At 42.8% G+C, this 18,842-nt stretch overlaps 1 protein-coding gene across 2 annotated transcripts in view; it reads right to left on the minus strand.

Moving 5' to 3' along the window:
• ARHGAP20 (Rho GTPase activating protein 20) overlaps positions 1 to 18,842 on the minus strand; it is a 95,747-nt gene that overhangs the window by 43,614 nt on the left and 33,291 nt on the right. For both annotated transcript variants that reach the window (XM_084613397.1, XM_084613396.1), the window contains exons 3-4: positions 8,163 to 8,333; positions 1,041 to 1,190 (exon numbers count right to left, since the gene is read on the minus strand). In XM_084613397.1, the coding sequence (XP_084469523.1) occupies positions 1,041 to 1,190; positions 8,163 to 8,333 (321 nt within the window). The remainder of the gene's footprint in view (positions 1 to 1,040; positions 1,191 to 8,162; positions 8,334 to 18,842) is intronic.

An 18,842-nucleotide genomic window follows, 5' to 3' on the forward strand; every position in this document is an offset into this window, starting at 1 on the left:
CTGGACATGAAATCACTCCACTTACATACAATCTAGGACTCCCTTTTGACTAGGCTGTCACTGTCACACCAGACTATTTCCTTCTAGCTTTAAAGGATAGGCTACTGTCTCTAAATCAAAGCTCATTTTTATTGGCAAGAGTTTAATTAAATCGAAATTTCAGCTTTGTTTCAGACCTATTCTGTTAAAAAAAAAAACAGTCAGTACTACAGAGAACAGTTTATGCAGAACAGTCTCTTGGGTTACAGACAATGTGATATAAAAACAGAACTACAGGTCTCATCTCTTGCTCTCCATTAAGGGGAAAAATCCAGTTTCCAGTACTCAGCCCAATTATCTTAGCTGGGCAACATAGATTTATTGGGCAAAGATCCCCTCCGTTGGCCTTTCTGCAGAGACTAAAATTGACCTAATGGCCAAAACTGCCTTAATGGCCCTAGTGTGCCCTCACAACGAAAACTGTGCAGAAGCAGATTTAAATGCTCATGCCTGTTAATATTCAGCGTTTCTGTTTTAGGAGGAATTTTGAACTTATTTTCTCTGGCAGAGTTTAAAAAAAGGGAACTGGGTCAACATATTACTGAATGATTCTTGCTTGCACTCAATGCAAACTCCGCCCCTTCGCAGGTGCATATGATAGACTCTTTGACCCCTGGAAAGGGCTGACACAGCCTGGCTGTGCCTGTTCAATAATTACTAAGTAGTCAAGGTATTTACAGAAATGTATTTTAAAAACCAAGACAGACAGTTAACACCAAGCACGTACACAACACAAATCATACAGCACTTTGCCAAATCTTCAATTTTCTCCGCACCCATAAGAGCTAGGTAAGTACCACTGCCACTCTTTTTGAGATCTGGAAACTGAGGCAAAGAGGTTAGCTGACTTGTCTCAAGGCAACAGAGGGAATCTATGTCGGAGCTATGGAGATCCTGACTTCCAGGCCTGTGCATAGACAATACGTCAGTTGTAATATTTTTATTACATTACTAACCTACCTAAATTTAATAAAGCAGGAAATACACATTTCAATTCCTACCTAAAATTAGCAACACAGTTGGTGGTGGGCCAGCCTATAACGAAGGACCTTTCCGGGTTAGTGCTGCCCTCATAGACCTCTTCCATGCAGGATGCCGTCCACATCTCACAGAGACGCACTTGGCTCTTTAGTTTGAAATGAGATGGTGACCTGTTGGCAGAAATGCCAGCTATGAGACACACGAAAACAGAGAAACCCAACTTATTAAATACGGTGTTGCTGACGTGTAACTTCCATCAGAGCTAATGGAGAGACTATACTTCTTCAGTTAGAGAAATACAATCTTTTATTGGGCTTCTCTGCTTATAGATAAATACAATTTACTTTCCATTCCACAAGCAGATGTCTCTTGGCTGTCCTAGCCCTGCACTATATCGAAATTATTAAAAGCATAAAAAATTAGCTGATATCAGCAAACTCAACTCTATAGATATAACCCACAGTCACTACAAGCAAGCACTGTAATCACCACCACCCCACAGGCAAAAGGCCGAGTTAACAGATGGGTTTACAAAGTCCAACGCCACCTCTTCTGGACAAGCAGGGAAAGAGATTTCAAGAGATGAGGGCCCTTCCCAGAATTTGCCCTGCCTGCCACCAGGATGTTTTAAGCCAAGCACTGCAAACAAGAGTACATGATCTCAGCTCACCATGGTGAAGGTGAATGGGGATGGTGCATAGATACTATGGTGATTAGTGCTCTATAAATACATACACTAAATAAACGTATTGTAAGGAGAGTGGTCACTTTGGATAAGCTATTACCAGCAGGAGAGTGAGTTTGTGTGTGGGGGGGGGAGGGGGTGAGAAAACCTGGATTTGTGTTGGAAATGGCCCAACTTGATTATCATACACATCATAAGGAGAGTGGTCACTTTAGATAAGCTATTACCAGCAGGAGAGTGGGGTGGGACGAGGTATTTTTTCATGCTTTGTGTGTATATAATAAGATCTTCTACACTTTCCACAGTATGCATCCGATGAAGTGAGCTGTAGCTCACGAAAGCTTATGCTCAAATAAATTGGTTAGTCTCTAAGGTGCCACAAGTACTCCTTTTCTTTTTGCGAATACAGACTAACACAGCTGTTACTCTGAAACCAGTTTTAGAACTGTGGAGGATCTGGAATACCTTCTTCAGGGTTAGTCTCATTTACAAGGTATTTAATTTAGGTCAGATTGAACTATTTAAGTCTGAAATGGAACAGGACTTGAACCTCATGGGTTTACAAGGATTGTGCTCAATTCACACTGCTCTGATTTCTGATGTCTTCAGTTTAAATTCTGAAAACCGCGACAGCTGGATACTGCACCACAGATGACCCGGCATTAATGTGAATATCCACAGATGAATGTAAAAAGGATCCTGCATGCATATCTCTACAGCCACTAACATAAAGAAGTAGAATGTCTGTAGAATATTTTGAAGTTACATATTAAAATCATATCTTTATTTTTATTCTGCCATAAAGATTCGTAACCCACTGTGCATCTGACCTTTCTTAAATCTGTAATACTTGATTCTATTTGCTCATAAAATGATTGGATTTTTTTTTTTACAGAGCAAGTAAGAGCTACTGTCAAAAATATTGAGTAATTGTGCATAGTGTGACCTTGGACTGAACTGTTTAAAAATTTACAAATACAAGTGTCGGAGTGAAGTCTAACGGACTAAGCATAAGATCTAATAAAATAAAGTTCTCTCTGGTGTAACTCCAGTGACACCTGCAGCGCTACATCAGGAATTCATTTTTTGGTCCAGTCTTTCCTTTTCCATTTTCTGGTAAAGTGCAAACTTTGCCTAGTATGTTACTCTCTCAACATTTACAACACACAATGCTGGATCCCCACAAAACCAAGCGTGAATGTTGGCAGGGGCTCACACAACACAGAGATGCTTTACTGACCAGAATTGGTGGAGTGGAGTCCATGGTGTAAATTCCCCACCATCTGCCTGGGTTAGCCAGAGTTGTCAACTATTATCCATATTTAGGTACCTGAGTAAGTGGCCTGGTTTTCAGACATGCTGAACATTAAGTCGCTCCCATTAAAGTCAACAGAGCCAGAGAAGTGTTACGTCATCCATGGGCCAGTGGAACCAGGGAGCTCTGGTGCCTTTGCAATGGAAATACTGTGCGGGCTCCACCTCTGTGTAAAATCGGACACAAGAGTGGTGCCCACCATTGCAGCCCCCAGGATTGGACTGTAGAGCAGGTAGGAATCCCCCGGACCCTCCTTCCCAGACTGGAGCTGGCTCCCCACCCACTGAATCTCAGTAATTCTCCTCTCTCCCCCTCCTATCCCTTTGTCCCCGCATTCACAGGCAGCCCTCCCCCGCATTTTCATCCCCATCTGCCAGGTCCTTTCTGCAGTCAGAGAGAGGTGAGCACTTTTGAACATTACGCCACTTATTTAAGTGCTTAAATACTGTCATTAGAGCCTAACTTTAGGCACCCAGTTGTGAGACTCTTGCCAAATATCAGTTTTCTGGTCAGTTCAGAATCAACTATCATCAAAACTTAATATTAACCAATGGGGAGGGAAGAGACTGACTGGCATAAGGAGAGATTGATTTTCTTTTCAAGAACATAAATTGACATTCCAAAATATGCTTGTTTTTACATTGCGGATATAGGACACCATCCTGCTCCTAGCGAAGCAAAACTGCTGACTTTAGATGGTGCACAACTGGGCCCTACATGAATGTGCAGGTACACCATCTCATACCAGCGTGGCAAATCTAGTTCCTTTTGCTTTCAGTAAATGCCAATTCAGTACCTTGCTGCTATTAACAGATGGAAGATTAACTTCTCACTAGGTTAGTTAATCTCCTTAATAGGTACTTCTGACAAAAATGTTAATGGATCCATTGGGAAATTGCTATCATCATTCCATTTATTTACCCTCCTACTAATTTCCCCCAAAGCAACCAGACTTCAGAACAGTAACCAAATGTGTGTGTTGAGGGAGAATCTTCTATCTCTACATTCCCATCCAACACACCTGTGAGCAATCATTAGAAATTTTTGTTAAAAACAGAAAGACACAAACTGCATTAAAATATCTGTAGCTGTTGGCACATGGCAACAAATGTGTAAGGTAAGGAACTCACTACCAACACAATGCACCTAGAAACGTTAGTTTGGAGATCACGGATCTTTCAATCAGCTAACTAGCGTATTCTCTTTTCCCCCTCGTCTCAATATATCTGGATTCTCATACGTTCTCCTTTCACAAGGCTGGCAGAGGAGAAACACCTGTAAACTATCAGCTGTGGAGTTACAGCTGACCAACAGTGAGTAAACATGGCTTAAATCCTCATGTGGCTGCAGCAGAACAGGAGCATTTGTGTGTGCCCAAAGATATAGCTAGGGTGACCAGACAGCAAGAGTGAAAAATCGGGACGGGGGTCAGGGGTAATAGGTGCTTATATAAGACAAAGCCCCAAATATCGGGATTGTCCCTATAAAATCAGGATATCTGGTCACACTAGATAGCACAATTATGGACTAAGTTTAAGGCTTTGATATTCCACTTTGGCGATAGTGAAAGTAGCTGAAAGGGACCCTTGTGTGGCCCTCTCAGAGTTATTTTGCTTTTAACAAGCTGACTTTGTAGCTCTGTAAAGTATTGCCTGGATATTGTTGCTGTGGAGTTTGCCTCACTTGATAAGTGGATTACTATCTATCTGAGACTGCAGCTCTTGCATAAAACTGGGTCAGCCTAAAGAGGGATCTGATTCTTCTGTGTGGCATCAAAAGCCGTCAGCAGGAAGAGTGACTGCTGGTGGGATCACAGTCAGTGAAATTCCAACCTTTGGTTGAAATACAGGATGTTGTCTGATGGTTGCGAAATAGGATGCCTTCTGTATTCAGAGTGTGCACGGGGTTTTGGTGGCATTGTGTTACATAAACACAACAAATGCTTTCCATCTTGATATGTACACATTCTAAAAAACTGAGTTTTATCCACAATGCCAACAAGCCATTCAATTGCTTTTCCCTGCTGAGCGAGGCATCCATTACATACTGGGCATCAACTAGTCTCTTTACCTCCAGTCCAGATTGAGCAACTTGGTGCTCAGCAGAAGAAAATTGCCTCAAAATTATCTCAATTTTCTTGAGAGGCGGTAAATATAACTTGATTGTCTGGGTTTAAAAAAAAAAAAACAACAACTCACCATAAAGCTTGGATTTTTTCCTTACGTAAGAGCCAGGACAGTTTATTCACAGAATCAAATTTTGCATTGTACCCAATCTTATATGTGGGTTAAATGAGACACAAAGAGCTCAAATTACCTCATCCAAGGTGATAAAAATAAATCAGTGGCTCTGTTAGAAACTAGGGTATTCCTGGCTCCTAATCCTTTATTACAGGCACAGGAAACACACAGCCTCCTTATCTGGATGTTCCCAGTCTCTTTCTTTCACCTTTCCCAGGTCTCTCACCAATGCTTTCTCTCCTCAACTCCTTCCCTCTCACACACACCTTGAATGCAAGGTCTGTTATGCAAGTGCTCTGGGATATGAGAAAACCAAGCTGGAGTCATACTAGTGAGAGAGCTAGTTCTGCATGAGTGATAGGAAACAGAATAAGATAGTGATTTGTCTTTGTGACACAGGGAGCCTTCTACTTCCAGACCAGCTCCATAGAGAAAGTATGTGCCTAGATTCAAAGAGGACCACATATCACGTAGTGAAGCGAAGCAGTATTTTCTGTTCCTTAAACCTCTCCCTCCTTTATATACAAAATCCTGTGCTCAGATTCTATAGAATCGGAGGCTTGGGGGACAAAGGGGCGGGAGAAGGGGGAAATGAGTAAAAGGTAGGGAACAAGTTGCTTAAATCAATGCTTTGCATAAAAGCGGACACAAACCAACAAATAACCCTAAAGTTCTTAATACTGCCATTCTTAGTCACTTTGAGCAGGACATATTATGCAAAATGTAAGGAAGGTTCTACTCAACATAAATATGAAGGGGAGCATGATGGGGAGTATGAACACTTGTCCAAAGAAAGATAAAGCCTTCTCTTAGACCAGGGATAGGCAAACTTTTTGGCCTGAGGGCCACATCAGCGTTGCGCAACTGTATGGAGGGCCGGGTAGGGAAGGCTGTGCCTCCCCAAACAGCGTGGCCCCTGCCCCCATCCACCCCTTCCCACTTTACACACCCCTCAGAACCCCCGACCCATCCAACCCCCCCTGCTCCTTGACCCCGACCGCCCCCTCCCAGGACCCCTGCCCCTAACCGCCCCCCCTACTCCCCATCCCCTGATCGCCCCCCCCAGAATCTCCACCCCATCCAACCGCCCCCTGCTCCCTGTCCCCTGTCTGTCCCTCGGGACCCCCTGCCCCTTATCCAACCCCCCGCTCCCCACCCCCTTACCCTGCCAGAGCCAGCCACTTTGCCCAACAGGAGCGGCGAGCCAGAGTGTTGTCAGTGCGGCGGCATAGCTGTGGAGGAGGGAGAATAGCAAGGGAGGGGGCGGAGTAGCCTCCCCGGCCGAGAGCTCAGGGGCCGGGCAGGACGGTCCCATGGGCTGGATGTGGCCCATGGACTGTAGTTTGCTGTCTTAGACACATGCAGCCCCCAAAACTAGGCAAGTACTTAACACAGAAGAATATTACAGATTAGCCATTTTTGGGAAATAATTTTGTAGCTGAGTCAAATTCAACAGGATCCTCATTTCAGTTCAAATTTTACTCTGGCGCACCACACAGTCTTAAGTTCACATCAGACGTTAAGAAGTCAACATTTATCAACATATGTTGGTACATGATACACCCCAGGTTTCCCCTATATACTACTTAGAATAGGAAATAACTACAGTATCTCAGATAATACTGCATGATAACTTTTGGCAGCTGCTGAGTGTTTAAATAGTGCCCATTTGCGATAGAGGATTCAAATATTAATTGCTGATAGAACAGCTTGAGAGATCATATCCCAATTGGTACGTCAAGACACACCAAGTAATATTCAAAATACTGTTCTTATTACTATCTTTAACAACCAGTAGAAAAGGAGGATCATTTTCTTATTACCAGAGTCTCACTCCATTTATTCCTCTTTAAACCCTAAATTACTTTGAGCTGGTTTAACTTGTATCAAATTCACACATAGAAAAACACACATTTTTTCAACTCCTTCAGAAATTTTAGACTTTCCTCCATGTTAAATTAAGTGCTGTGTATTCAGCTACCATTTCCTAGAGGCCATGTAGGCACTATGGTAATACAAATCTACTAAAAATAATAAATACACATGGAGTAAGTTACTCCATACATGAGTTAGTACACTGCTTATGCAGAACCCAGCACAGTGGGACCCTATTTTTCCTTAATGCATAAACAAGTAAAAGCACACTCAAGATTTGCCTTAAACCACAACTGCTGCAAGAGGCTAGCATGCTAGATCCATCTTGTAAATTTGATTTAATTGTGAATGGTAGAGTGAATAATCTGAGCTCAACAACAAGCCTGATTACACATGAACAGCTACCCAGACTCCTCAATACTACCACCTTCTACTTTGCTGCACCAGAAACAGTATATGGAAGATAATTCAAAGAGGACAGAAATGCTCACTGTAATACCATAATATTAAATTTTCCATAGAAATGTTAATCGTTTGAGGATATCAAATGACTTCCCAGACATGTATTAAATCTTTAACACCATGTGATGTAGGTAGTGGTATTATACACATTTCTCAAATGAATTAACTGAGATCCAAAACGCTTAAATGACTTGTCAGCGTTTGGACAGCCGGCTACAGACAGAGCTGGGAATGGAACTCAAGATGCTTAACGCCCACTCTATCCACTACACAATATTCCCACGCTCACCTTAAGACACCACTTCTAAAATACCCACCCACATTGAATTAACATACATGTTCATGATTCCTTTACCATACTCTCGTCTGGATTGATTGACTGATTTGTGAGTGTACAAAAGAACTTAAGGGAGTTAGGAGCTCAACTCCCATTGGCAGACTAAGAAGCTCTCATGAAATCCAGGGAAGATTCACTACTGAAGATAGCAATTAGGGAAATTCACGGGATGCTGCACTGAGGAGGGATGCTGCTCTGCAAGAGTATTCCCTTAGGAATGATACTTACTTGGACTTGGCAACAACAAGGATGTCTGTGAAGAGGAAAAGGTGCCGTTCCTGGGTCTGAAGGCCCGTCTTCAACTGCACATGACCATCAAGTACAAAGGCTCTGTTGGGGCAGATAAAGGACTGCACGAGGGGACATGCTTCTGGACTGATTGGGGAGAAACAGCTTTCCCTGCAGCAGGAACAAAGGAAAGAAAATCAGCATATCATAGATAACAAAGAATGGCAGAGATTTCCCACACTAATTGCTGTAAAGACAGAACATTTAATTAATTCACAGATGAACTAAAATATTACAGGGACGCTGACTTTTGCTTTGCATAGCTTAGCAGCACTGTCACCCATGCATCTTGTACAGCACCAAGCACATTGTTAGCAATTTAGCAAATAATTTAAAACACAACCCCTGCAACTCTGTATCAGACTATTAACAAAATACTGCATGTATTGTAGGTTCCCCATAAATGAATGTTCCTTGGAGCAGGGAACATCTGAGCACACCTTTGTGTGTGGGACTTTCAGTATGAGTTTGCAATTTTAGAAAGTTATTCAGAGTCACAGTGACCAATACTGAAAAAATAAACGTGAATCAATCAGGTCAGGATGTACTAGTGACAGACCATGCAACTTTCAAAGTATGTATAATGTAAGACCTAAACTACACAGAATTTGGCAGCTTGCCTTTAATACTGTTTTATTAACCAAGTCTAAATTATTTCCCATTGCATTTATCACTCATATCAATAGTTTATGGTCAGATCCTTGTTGTAAATTCATGGCAGAGTTTTCAAACTGATTCAGAAAAGGTCATTTTGCATTGGCTCTTTACAAGTGTAACTCCCTGTATATTAATAAAGCCAAGTTTCCATTCCTACAAGATGATGAGTTTCTCCAGGAGGCACTGAGCAGCCTTAGTTCCCAGTGAAGCCAGCAGCGGTTAAAGATGTTCAGTACCATTCAGAAGGTGCTCAGCCTCTTGCAAGATATAATTCTATATCTGTTACCCAATCCTGTTGCCACTGCAGAGAACGTGAAATACATGTGATGCAGATAGGGCCTGATTCTCAGCAATGCTGAGCACCTGCAGCTCCCAGTTACTTCAACTGGAATTGAGGGTGCTCAGCACTTTTGAAAAATGCATGCCAGGGTGTGTGGCCTTTTATTTTGCTACGAACAAACGGGGCAGAGCAAAGCAGAAGTAAAGAGTTTTCCGACTAAGCCTGTTCCTGCTCCTATCGAAAGCGATGGCGAACTCCTACTGACGTCAGCGGCAGAAGGATGGACCTTGTAAGAGGATAGCCACAGGAGAGACCGGGAAGAAAAAGACTGCAAGCAGAGAAAGTGTTCTCAAATAAGGTCACAGGCCTTCCCAAATCTCTTGCACAATCTGGCTGCTTCCTTGTGTTTGTAACCCCTTGCCTACACTTGGATTACTTGGAGGGCTTCAGCAGTAATGCTGATTTAGGAAATCCGACAGCTGGTGCTGAAAGGACAAGCACTTTGATCAGCCTAGTGAGCGTGACTCACTTTCACTGATCTGCAAGGAGGCGGTGAGGAGCTGCCAGGGAATGTCCATATTTAGCCTAGTCGTGGCTGAAGACCTGCATTTTTAAAAATCATTCCTTCATTTTTTTGGGAGTTTCCCTCCACTTTCAACTCCCCTCTAGGCAAGGGGGAGAAAGGGAGGAGCAGGAGCTTTAAAAATGAACAATGCAAAAAATTTAAAAAGTTACTGTGGGAGTGGGGCCTAATCCTTCCTATGCGGTACGGGTGTCAAAAGATGCGGGGGTGAGAGAAGAAAGAGCTCACATTAGTATAATGCAACCGTAGGCAGGTCACTATGTGAGTGGGCAAGGTGAGGGAGGGTGCAATGAGCCACTCTTCAGCCCCACCTTCTCCCCAGACAGGGGCCAGCCACAGCGTGGCTTGGGAGTGCTGCCAACCCTGCTCCTTCCTAGGGCCCCTATAGGCATTAACTGCCCAAAAAGGTCATGGCCCTATTCACCCTGAACTAGCCAGCTAGCTGGGCAGGCAAGGGGAGCAGGAGAGAATGCTGAACCCTCTCCAAGGGCTGTGCCAGCGTGGGCTGCTCAGGAGCCCCCTGAAGTAATGGTAGCTAAGCCAGAATTCCTTCTCAAGGTCAGAGCTGCAGCACAGCACAACATCCTCTCCAGTAATACTGAAGGGTGTCAAGGGCACCCAGTAAGGGACCAATCTCCTTACCCGTCAAACACTTAGCACAGCGGTTCCCAACCCTTATCCAGTACTCCTCTCCCAAACCCACACACACACCCACACCCCGACCCCATCTGGTAACAGGGGGAGAGCAAGGTGGCTGCATAGGTGCTGGAACTACAGGTGTTGGGGCTGCTGTCGCACCCCCTGGTTTGAAGTGGTTTCCATCATATGCAGGATTTACAGTTTGGTTGAATGGCTTTCAGCATCCCCACTATAGAAATTGTTCCAGCACCCTTGGGTGGCTGTGACCACTGTTTGTGACCCTTCTGTTGAGAAACTCTATCGTAACACAGTACTGAGGGCTCAGTATTGGAATGTATTTAGAACCAGGAGAAGTTATTACCTCAGACACAGGGAGTATCCTCAAGTTGTCACCTAAACCACCACACACCAAGAGTTGTGATATTCCAGGATTTTCAGTCAGGTCAGATCTGAACATTGGGTTAAGCACTTCAAAACGGGATTTTCACTACTTCAGGGGAGGGCAACTGTGGAAACACTCGAGAACCATTTCATCGACTCCTGTCCTTTGAAGTCCTCAGACTTTGGTTATTCAGCATATTAAAACACTTGCGGCCATGTTATCAGGGACTCCATTATATAAACTCACTCATCTAGTGTTCAGTCCAGAAAATGAAGCAGAAATGATTAATGCTTTGGGCTGGCGGAGTTCCTCCATCAGGGTGGACGCGATGCAGACGCAACACCCACTTATCTTTGAAGTGAGTAATGACAATTGTTAGAATAAAAACATGCTTTTATGTTATTATAACCAAACCAAACATAAACCTGTGAGGGTATGTCTACACTGCAACTAACCACCTGCAAGTGGCTCATGTCAGCTGATTCAGTCTCGCAGGTCTCGGGCTACAGATGTTCAGGCTCAGACTTCAGCCGGGCTCTAGAACCCCATGAGGGCAGAGGGTTCCAGAGCACGGGCTCCAGCCTGAGCCCGAATATCTACACTGCACTTAAACAGCCCCGTAGCCTGAGTCAGCTGACAGGCCTAGCTGTGGGCATTTAATTGCAGTGTAGACATACCCTTAGGGGAATGCAGAAACTGAAATGCAAACCTGGGCTCAGACTCAGACTTGAGCCCAAATTCCCATTCCATCCACATACATATCTCTGACTCTGGCTCGGACCCTGTGGGGGTGGAGGATTTGAGCCAGAGTCAAGCCAGTCAATATCCAATATTCGAGCCCTATTACTTTACACTGTAAATGCAGCCCCCTCCAACGCAGGTCCTGGGAGTCTACCAAAAGTATCCCACAGTCCTATGGGTCAACTTCCTTTGTCCTCTCTATACCTCTCAGAAGCTGGCTGGGTTATAAATTAACTGGTTCAGTGACCAATGTAGGGACCAGATTAAGTGGCTCAAGACTGAGTACCGGAAAACCAGGGACCGGAACTGCACCTCGGGCAACTTGCCCACCTCTAGTCCATGAAAATCATACATAACTGAAGCCCTTATTATTATGAATTATTCCTATTTAACCTATAAATGAATCTAAGGCACCCTTCAGGATCAGGCTTGTATGGCTCAATATGGGCAAGATGCATTTTGATCATTGTAGTGGAATGACCACCACCTCAGATTCAGAAACCAGAGAACTTCCCAAATCACAATACGGCATAGTAGCAAAAAATTCCATCATGCAGGTAAACAGAGAAAGTTCTATTAGGCATGTCAATGCTGTTGGAGGTCAGGCAGATTATATTTGTTTCTAGTTTGAAGACATGCAAAAACCTAAGCTATTTATCCAAATGGGACCTGCACGTTGACTATCATGGCTCTTTTTCACCCAATCAGCATTCCCACATGCTGCAACACTGCTTACCAGTGGCACTAAACAAAGGTGACATTCTTTGAAAACAAAGAAAAATCAAAGACATTACTTTCAATTGGCCCCTTATAACCAAAAGCCCCACTGACTAACGATAGCGAGGGAACGGAAAACTCTCCAGCATTGACACAAATATCTTTTGGAAAGTAATTTTTGATCCATATAGTTGAACTGTTCCTGTTACAGGAGATGAATGAAACCAAAGTTCCACTGTACTGGCATTCTTTCATGTCAGAAAATCATTAAAATACACAGTTTAACTATACTTGTAGGCCTAAATTTTCTTAAATGAGTGGTTATTTTGGACCCTCAGTTTTTGGTTGATCAGCTTGGTACACCTTGGAATGCTCATCTCTGAAAATTAGGCTACTTTTAATAGACATACTCAAAAATCACTGATCACTTTTCAATGAGGGCATTATTGCTTTCTTGGTAGATCAATGGCTGAGAATTATTTTAAAAAGACTTTTCCCCTGTTCTTTTACAAATTATTTTATGACTGGTTACTTTTATTACTACAGTTTTTTAAAAAATAATAGAATAGTCAACTTTCTAGTAATCTGTTTGGCAGACAAATTCTGTTTACTGCAATATCCAATTCCATTTTTCCTAGAAAGATATCCTTCAAAGAGAACATCTAAACTTGTTTCTCTTTGTGTAGCATTGCTTCTGTAATGCTATTGTTAAGGTTCAGATGGCATTTCCATTCTAACTCTCTATTGTCAGTTGCTTATTACTTTCAAAACATATTATCTTTGCAGCAGAAATTTCCAAAGCATGTTCTTAGTCAAGAGGTGAAGTTTGCTGCAAAGTTTGAAGAAAGTCCACAAAGCTGTTCTTTGAATTATTCAAGGATGAATTCAAATGATGGGGTGAAATCCTGGCCCCACTGAAGTTAATGGACATTTTTCCATTGGCTTCAGGACAGCCTGGATTTCACTTGCTATTTTTAAATGAATCAAAATATGCACCTGTTCAGCATCATTTTAAAGAGCTTTACAATCTGAGGTGTAGGGGCTACTCAGAGTCAGCATGAAGAATCAGCTAACTGTTGAAAGATACAATGACATTGCACTCAGTATGAAAACAAACATCTCAATGCCCACTTCATTAGGACAGCTTCTTTACTAGGAAGCACAAAAACACAGCCAACCAATGTTTCTAACCCCCATGGCTGTCATGAGCGTTTCCGAGCTAACCATATCTTTACGATGTAAGTACTGAGATGTTTATTTTCATTCAGAGTGCAACAGAGATGCAGTTTTTAATGTTTATTCACAAGGGAAACAGAGCAAAATATTAGTATTGTACTCTACACAAACACTTAACATCGCATCTGTTGAGTAATAAGGCCCTGATCCTAACCCTGCTGACATCAAAGGAGCTTTACATTGACTTCAATGGACTTTGGATCTGACCTTTAGGTTAATCTCAGAGAGTATCTTCTCTTCTAGCCTCCTCTCCAGAATAAGAACTTTGCAGTTGTGTGTGTCAGTTTTCCCTAAGAGTGTAGACACCATGAATTTGCATAATTGGTATCTAATGAAATAAAACAACATTTTGCTCGAATATAACTGAAGCCCTTTACAAAGGTAGGTAAGAATTATTCCTATTTAACCTATAAATGAATCTAAGGCACAGCATGGTTAGGTGTCTTGCCCAAAGACAAAGAGTAAAGTCAAGAATAGAGGTCACATTTCCTGACTCCCAGTCTTCTATCCTAAATCCTGATGCATCTTCAGATGATTTTTAAATTTTGTGAATAAGTTTCCGGAACAACGAACACAAAATCCCTCCACTCTGCTTTACAGTGCTGCTAGGAGAACAACTACTGAAGTTATTCCATCTTACAGATCTGCTAAATGTGTTACAGTTACTGTCAGGATGTACCGAAATAGGGATGGAGCCAGTGTTAGCCATTTTGGGAGGATTTTCCCCTCCCATGTAACTGACTCCTGTCCACCTGGTCATATCATTGTGCCGAGGGTTGGTCTAACCTTTTACACTGTATGTAAAAAGGGAATCTTTTAGCCACCAACGAATTCAGGAGAACTGGTACCCAGCTGCTGGTGTTACAATTTCTGCATTGTTTCCAATATTAAAAAAGTAGTTTTCTTAAAGACAATTGTCAAAATAATTGGAAGTCTGGGATCTACTAACCCCAGCCACTGGATGGGTGGTGAGTCCTTTCTACTGACCTTTAACACACATATAGTGCTTTTTAAAACAAAAATTAACTAAATCAGTCACCGCAATGAATATTTGTTTACCACCACCATCCCAACCCCTGGATATTATGTACGTTTCACAGATGAGAATGCTAAGACAGAAAGATTAAGTGGCTTGACTAAGGGCACTGAGTCAGTGTCAGAGTCAAGATTAGAACCTGTCAAGGCTGAATCCCCACCCTGTCACTCCGAGTGTAGAAGGTGGGGGCCTGCAAGGATTCTAAAAATTAATGCTTGACACTCCAGGCTTGTATTACATTTCCAAGGTTACAGCTTTTTTCTGACCTTGGCTTGGTAAATGCTGCCACCCCCCAAACACAAAAAAAAAACCCTTTGAACCCAGGAAGGTGTACTTGGGAATTCCTCCCTGTGGGGTACCATCAAGCCCTTTCACGCCCCCCTCCAGGAAAGAGCTGAGAAAGAAAACAAAGGAAATTAGCTGTGGCTACCAGCTAATCAAACAACATGCACAAACCTCTTAGAACACCAAAAATCCAATCCTGTTCTTAAAAAGGGTAAATTTTATTAAAAACAAAAAGGAAAAAAAATACATCTGGAACTTAGGGTTTTTACTAGACCTTAAAACAATTACAAAAATTAAGCACCCAAAATAGCTTTCTTAGGGGTTCAGCTTAAAGGTTACAAGCAAACAAAAGCATCTGGGGTAGCACAGAGGAGATCCACAAGCCAAAATAAAGAAAATAAACCTGATCGCGTCTAGCTAAACATTCCTAATTTACTTACATATTTGGGGGGTTTCAATTAAGTAATTTTGGGTATGATCTGATGAATTTTCATACCTGATTCAAGCCTTACACAGCATTGTTGTTCCATGTCTCTTTCTCCAGAGAACAACAGACAAAGGAAAGTTTTTTCCCCCCAATTTTAAAAAGTTCTACCTTCCCATTGGCTCTTTTGGTCAGGTGCCCACTTCCTTTTCTTTTACCTGTGGGCTTCTTAACCCTTTACAGGTAAAGCAAGCAGAGAACAGCTACTAAGAGGAATTTTACAGCTAACTGGCTGGCTGGGTGTCCATCAAAGGGAGCTACCCCACCACTTTATTTATCACAGAACCTCTGAGTTCCTTGCAGTTCTATGCTTAGTTATGTAGACTTTGAAGATTCTTATGCTATGAGCTGCCCCTTAGTGTGTTGGCAGCTAACTAGAAGGGAGCTTGTAGCAGCCCTAACACATAAATCAATTCCCTTTAGAGTTACAAACTAATCTCCTTTAGAAGGAACCTGTAAGTTCCTTCTCCCCGCCCCTGCCCCCCCCCCCCACAAATGTAAAGGATTTCTTTCACATAGGCCAATCACTGGGTGTCTGTGGGAAGCCATTTATTTGCCTTTAGGAAAACCAAAGTTGGCAAACTTTTAATCCTAGCAATTGAGTTTCCATTTTCCAGGTTCTCTCTGTCACACGAGCTCCTTGCACAGTCCCAGAGTAACCAGAGGTTTCTGCTAATGTGATCAGCCCTGAAAAAGTCAATCATGTTGGTATTTACTTTGTCATCATTAGGCTCTATGTTTAGCAATCCACTGAGAGGAAGGGAAGCAATTCAGACCTTTTAGGGCACCGCTGTAGCACTGTAGTGTAGCTACTTGCTATGTCAACAGAAGGGTTTTTTTGTTGTTGCTGTAGTAAATCCACCCCCTTGAGAAGCAGTAGCTACGTCACCGGAAAAATTCTCTCTTGACCTAGCAGTGTCTGTACTGGGGCTTCGGTCAGTTTAATCATGTGTCGCAGGGGTGTGAATTTAAGTTGTAGACCAGGCCTTAGAGACAGGCAAAAACAATAAGTATCTGGAGACTAACAGCTATGTTTCCACTGCAGTTCCTATGTTGGCATAGCCCCCTAGTGTAGACGCGGTGTACACCGACAGCAGGAGCTCTGCCAGTGTAGGCATGCCACTTCCTTGAACGACATTAGCTGTTAGACTCTGCTACCAAGAATTTCCCACCTATTACCACCACCAGTCCACTGGTGTAAAGAGGCCGTCAGGCAGGCAGCAATGTTTTTACCACACTGTTGCCCAACTCTGCTCAGCCCTGCTCAGAAGCCTGGTGGCTTTTTAAATGGAGGGGCGGGGGAGAGAAATGTGTGAAAGAGGAGGGGGTAAGACAGAGAGAGGAAGAAACATTTCCTCTCCCACCTTTCACCACTGGAGGGCAACAGGAGGGGGAAATGAAAAAAACAACAACAACAATTTTTTTATTTGAATGTAATAAATATTTTAATATACACATTTTCCTTACATTGAGAGAGCCACTTAAATAGTGCCAAGACAGCACCCCAGCCCACTCTCATGCAATCCAAACCTCGTGGGGCCCTGCACTTGCTCGGCTAGCAATGTCATTTTTCTCACTAACCAATCGTTTTAGCCAACGCAACAGGGTTTGCCGCACACGCTGGGTCTGCACCAGCACACACTGTTCTAATTCTCAAGCCCTTGGCCAGAGGAGATGAAGTTGGGTCCAAGACTTTTTTTTTTTTTTTTTTTTTTTTTTTTTTTTGTAAACAGAGCTTATTTTGTAAGCAGATCAAGTGATCAGTGGTGGAGTTAATAAGGGAGCAGGAGAGGCCTTTAGATGGATGTGTGGCACTTTTCCCAGGCATATTATGCAATACACAAGAGGAGGAGTACAACATAAATTTTCATACGGAACAGGAGAGTGAGACTGCCCCTCACTCATTCGGCAGCAGCAGCTCCTGTCATATGGGGTGGGGCCAGCTCCCCACTCTGGGCTTTGTGACATGTCATACAGGGTCCCATGTCACTGTAACGCCATGCACTAGGTCACAATGCCTAGAGTGGTGAGCCCAGCCCCATCCCTCGGGACAAGAGCTGATGCTGTTGGATGAGTGCAAGGCAGGCTCGCTTTCCAGCCCACCACCAATGACATATTGACCATCCAGTTGCAAAACCTGGCTCTGCCACTGCAGGTAACCACCTTTGCGCTGTTATTGTCTCATTTTCATGTCCTCAATCGCACAAGACTTCCTTTGAGAAAAAGCCTTCAACATAAGCTTAATCCAAAACTAGTTAGAAGAAATATGAGGCAGGCATGCACTGCTAACTGGAGCTTAGGAACCATGTTGGCTCCCTGTTAGAAATACTTTTTAATGCACAGAAATTCTACCCATATTTCCTGGCTGGAGTTTTTGCATTCAGGGTCACTATCTAATAACTAATTAACAACAACTGTACTTGAACAAACCAAAAGGCAGAGCTCTAGTTTAGATTGCAGCCCTCAGATGAGGGGGAAAAACCTCCAAACCCATAACACAGCAGAAAGTACCCATCCATACACTGTTTATATTGCACTCAAAACAAATGTTAACATTTCAAGACCTCAACACTTATCCTGTTTCATCGTAACAGTAAAATGATAGCTTGGCTAATGTCTTGCCCATGTATTATGACCGTCTTGACAATATCATGGTAGCAGATCATCATGCAATATGTGTAAAAATGTAATGAGAGTTTCTTCTGTGATGGGATCAAACTCACCATGGGCATAAGCAGATGTGAGATAAAGGAATCAGGCCTGTGAACAGCAGTGGTAAATTTGGCCCCTAGCATGTGGATAAGTCGTTAGAGCACACAGCCTGAAGAGGCTCACTTGCCATGTCAAAAAGAATTAGAGAGAGAAACAGAAGACTGTTTTACACAGAGCAGGACTATTCCTGAGACTTCCCAGCAGGTAATCCAGTCTTTAAAGAACAGCTGTATAACTATCAAAGCCCAGTTTACGCAGCTTCTCATTTTCTCAAACCAACCGGAGATACCAATTAGGAGGAAAAGACGAAAAACTGGCAAATGTTTTACGGCTTCAGAATACTAATGATATTCAACTAGATAGGTTTTCGCTATGCTCCTGCTGCCTTATTCTCCACAGGTCTTCTGCACACAGGATAAGATTTTGAAAGGTGGGAGCCTAAAGATAGGCCTGTTCCTGGTATTTGTTCTGCAGAGCCTATGCCCACACAGAGAGGACTCAGAGTTCCCATTGCCTTCAGTGGGACTCCACACAGGGATCTGTCCACATAAAACAATTTGTAGGATTGGGGCCTAAAAGGTGCTGAGCATTCACTGCTCCCACTGACTAAGTCAAGATTGGTTTTGTTGGTTGGTCCAGTTAGATATGGTTCTCTACAGGCACATTTATCTTTGACAACCATGCAGAGAATGAAGTGGTGCCTTTTCCCATTGCAACTCTCCATTGAGTTAGGGGTTTATATATAAAGCTTGAACCGCATTTTATATTATAATACATATATCACACCATGCGGCCAAGAATAAGCAAAGATCTGCTCACAAGGGTATTTTTTTTCCCTGAAAGAGATAAATGGAAGAGGTGATTGTGG

Source organism: Lepidochelys olivacea, assembly GCF_965140295.1.
Source record: "Lepidochelys olivacea isolate rLepOli2 genome assembly, chromosome: 1".
Lineage (NCBI taxonomy): Eukaryota > Metazoa > Chordata > Testudines > Cheloniidae > Lepidochelys > Lepidochelys olivacea.